Source organism: Sinocyclocheilus anshuiensis, unplaced genomic scaffold (assembly GCF_001515605.1).
Source record: "Sinocyclocheilus anshuiensis isolate Anshui unplaced genomic scaffold, SAMN03320099.WGS_v1.1 scaffold546, whole genome shotgun sequence".
NCBI lineage: Eukaryota > Metazoa > Chordata > Actinopteri > Cypriniformes > Cyprinidae > Sinocyclocheilus > Sinocyclocheilus anshuiensis.
In genome coordinates this window covers 2026168-2030215 of record NW_015542451.1, presented here as the reverse complement: position 1 = coordinate 2030215, position 4048 = coordinate 2026168, and the positions used below count along the sequence as shown (strand labels likewise).

General features: G+C 37.8%; 1 protein-coding gene across 1 annotated transcript in view; it reads left to right on the top strand.

Moving 5' to 3' along the window:
• Nucleotides 1-2144: 2144 nt before the first annotated feature.
• The window catches only part of wnk4a (WNK lysine deficient protein kinase 4a), a 70773-nt gene continuing 68869 nt past the window's right edge, over nt 2145-4048 (top strand). The window contains exons 1-2 of the mRNA XM_016493068.1: nt 2145-2245; nt 2480-3124. Coding sequence (XP_016348554.1) covers nt 2507-3124 — 618 coding nt within the window. The 5' untranslated portion in view covers nt 2145-2245; nt 2480-2506. The remainder of the gene's footprint in view (nt 2246-2479; nt 3125-4048) is intronic.

Genomic DNA, 4048 nt, shown 5'->3' with positions numbered 1-4048 from the left:
CTCCGGTTACCGTGTCTGAGCCGTGACGCCCCGCAGATCTGTGCAGAGCGGAGCGCGAGTGAACGCGGTCATTCCTTCCTTGGGTTGTTTTGACCCAGCGGTTGGGTTGTTTTGACCCAGCGGTTGGGTTGTTTTGACCCAGCGGTTGGGTTGTTTTGACCCAGCGGTTGGGTTGTTTTGACCCAGCGGTTGGGTTGTTTTGACCCAGCGGTTGGGTTGTTTTGACCCAGCGGTTGGGTTGTTTTGACCCAGCGGTTGGGTTGTTTTGACCCAGCGGTTGGGATGTTTTGACCCAGCGGTTGGGATGTTTTGAACCCAACCGCTGGATCAAAACAACCCAATAGCTGGGTTTGTCCCCTTTTAACCCAGCGCTGGGTTATTTTTAACCCAGCATTTTTTAGAGTGTATAGACACAGAATTATGCTATCGGTGCACTTTGTTTTAATTGTGGACAAGATATGAAGCTCTGACATTTTGATGGTTTACTTTGGTTCATTCTGATGTACACATTGTGAATCATAATAATTATCATGAAACGACTGCTATTTTTTTCTTTGTTATTTGTAACAAGAAATGTAGAAGATTTGAAGGTCTTTTCTATTTTCAGATATTGCTTTAGATGACCAAATCAAGCATAGCCTTTGTTTAAACATATTATTATTAATTCTATTTTGGGAGCAGCGCAGCCTGACTAATTTTTAATAATCGTGTCCTGAATCCAACATGAGAAAAGTCTAAAATAGTCAACCCAGGGAGCAAGTTAATGCTTTCAGCTCACAAATCATGCTTTTTTTTTCTTTTCTTTTTTTTAAAGAATGATAATTAGATTTCCTGTGTATGAATAACTATGGAAGTCAATGACAACTATCATAGCAGTTGAATAAATTCTCTAAACTTTTCCTAACTCATTTCTTGATTGTCATTTTCAGTTGTTCATCAGCTGGGACTCCAAGTAAGTTGTCACAAGTTTTACTATAGGCTATACATTTTATTTATTCAGTCATTTAGCAGACACTTTTATCCAAAGTGACTTGCAAATGAGGACAACAGAAGCAATCAATTGTAGTATTAAAACAACTAAAAACAGATCCAAAACTAAAAGCTAAAACTTTATAAATACTACCTATACACATTTTAAAAATAAAGAGATTAAATAAAAATGACAAATGCATACAACAAAATTTCAAAACTTAACATTTAAATGAAAAACAACTACATATGTGTATGTACAACCACACACACACACACACACACATATATATATATATATATACACACATATATACATACACATTTATAAATTCAATATATTATTTCATTTACATTTAGTTTGTTGAAGTATTAAAATAACTCAAATGAAATAAAACTAAAACTTAATAAAAAAGACCTATACAGACATAATAAATTCAGACATAATTTAAGTAAAATTAAAATAAATAACAAATACAAATAATACAAATCAAATGACAGTAGTTTATCAGTAATCCTAAAAAATAGCACTGGCAAACACACATGCTAAAAAACAACAACTTACTTACACATAGTAAGAAATGGTTATAAAAAACTGAAACAGAAGTGAAACAAGTAGTAGGAAAGAGGAGAAATAAAAAGCGATACTTATTAATACATAATAAATAGGTATATAAATTATAACATTATATTGTCACAAAAGTTTAACGAGTGTTCAGTGAACTGAATCTTTTTCCGGACCAGTGACGGTGGAAATGTCAGACACCTTTTTGCTGTTAGTGAGCGAATCGTTCAGACCATATGATTCAGTTCAAGCGACTAATCGAAAAGATTCGACTCGCAAAAAACGAATCGGACATCGCAAGTGGAAAATCTAATGGACACTCTCTCACCAGCACAAGCTGTTCTGACGGCACGAATAGATCTACGCACTGACGACCGCAAGCCTGCAGTGAAACCAAACGCTGCGGGAGTCACAGTGTTGCCAAGTCCGCGGTTTTCCTACGGAATTGGGCTACTTTAACACTGTTGCCGCGGGTTATTTTTCATGTCATGACTCCGATGACATGATATGTATCCCCTGGAATGCGATTTTTAACTGGGAACCCCCTCGAAACGCGATTGGGCGGGTTTTCTTATGAAAACCTGGCAACCCTGCGACTCAGGTGAAGCGGGCGGAGTCAGGCGCGAGAGCTCGCTGTGAAGAGCTGTAGTGCGGAGCAAATGTCCTGTGTATGCTTCAACTCTGGAGTAATTTCAGACTTCTCTAAATAAGGTAAATATACGATTACTAGCCCGTTTTGTTAGTTTTTCCTTTAATAGATAAAGAAATATAATGTAGTTGAGATTGGCTATAAATGTTTGTTTTTTTTATGTCTATAACCTAATTTGTTGTTATTATTTATGCATGTGATATTTTCTCGTAAAAAGCATATCGTGGAGGAAAATACGCAAAAGTCTGGTACATAATGTTCTTGCGCGCTCTAGTTCATTTCTCTGTTTCGTCCAGTTTGTGATGCTCTGAGCGCTCCTCAGCATGTCTCACGCCGAAGTCGAGTTCTCTGGACGTGGTTTTCCTGGTTTACCTGTTGAGTTGGAGGAGGACTGTCTCTCCAGAGTGCCAATGCTGCGGACTCACTCCCTGAACGCGAGGAGGAACTCATACGTGCTTCATAAACTCAGCGTGGATATTGACCCGCAAATCTACAACGAGACACTTTCCAAAGCGCTGTCGTGGTCCACTGAAAACATATTGTTATCAGAGAGAAGAGTTGCTGAAAATAAAACAGACCCTCCATCTCCAAGTTCTCCATCTCCAGTCTCCAGCCCAGAGTCTTCAACCCCCAGCGCCAGCTCAGCACCTCCAGAGGACTGGACAAGCTCCGTCCAGACCCCTCTGTCCCCTGTCGCCCAGGATGCCAGCTCGGACTCCGACAATGAGGGCTCCAAAGTTGAGAATGTGGCACCACGACGCCCATTTGTAAGCAGACTGGAGCAGGACGAGAAAGAGGACATTGAGACCAAAGCAGTGGCCACCTCACCGGATGGAAGATATCTGAAGTTCAACATTGAAATTGGGAGAGGGTCGTTCAAGACGGTCTACAAGGGGCTGGACACAGAGACCACGGTGGAGGTGGCATGGTGTGAGTTACAGGTATAGGAGTTCTTTCTTAAATCATTAAATTCAAGTGTTTTATGTAGAAGAGTCCAGATTTAGAGGTGGTCTTGCGGTCATATATCGGTTTTGGTGAGTTTAATACCGTCATAATCAATTTTTAATATACTATATAATTTATTATACTATAATTGCCAAACCTAACCCTAACTATTGCCAAACTTGCCAAAAAATAAACAAACTGATATATGGACCACAAAACCAGTCATAAGGGTCAATTTTTTGAAAGTTGTACATCTGAAAGCTGAATAAATACGCTTTCCATTGATGTATGGTTTGTTAGGATAGGACAATATTTGGCTGAGATACAACTATTTGAAAATCTGGAATCTGAGGGTGCAAAAAAAATCTAAATATTGAGAAAATCGCCTTTAAAGTTGTCCAAATGAAGTTCTTAGCAATGCATATTACTAATCAAAAATGAAGTTTTGATATATTTACGGTAGGAAATTTACAAAATATCTTCATGGAATATGATCTTTACTTAATATCCTAATGATTTTTGGCATAAAAGAAAAATCAATAATTTTGACCCATACAATGTATTTTTGGCTATTGCTACAAATATACCCCAGCGACTTAAGACTGGTTTTGTGCTGCAGGGTCACATATACATATACATATATATATACATACATACATACATACATACATACACACTCACTCTCTCTACCGGTCAAAAGTTTGGGATCAGAACAATTTCGAATGTTTTCACAGGAGTTCCTTATGCTTATCAAGGCTGCATTTATTTGATCAAAAATACAGAAAAAAACAGTAATCTTGCTAAATGTTATTACAATATAAAATAATGGTTTCTATTTTAATGTCCTTTAAAATATAATTTATTTCTGTGATGCAAAGCTGAATTTCCATCAGCCATTACTCCAGTATAAAGTGTCACAT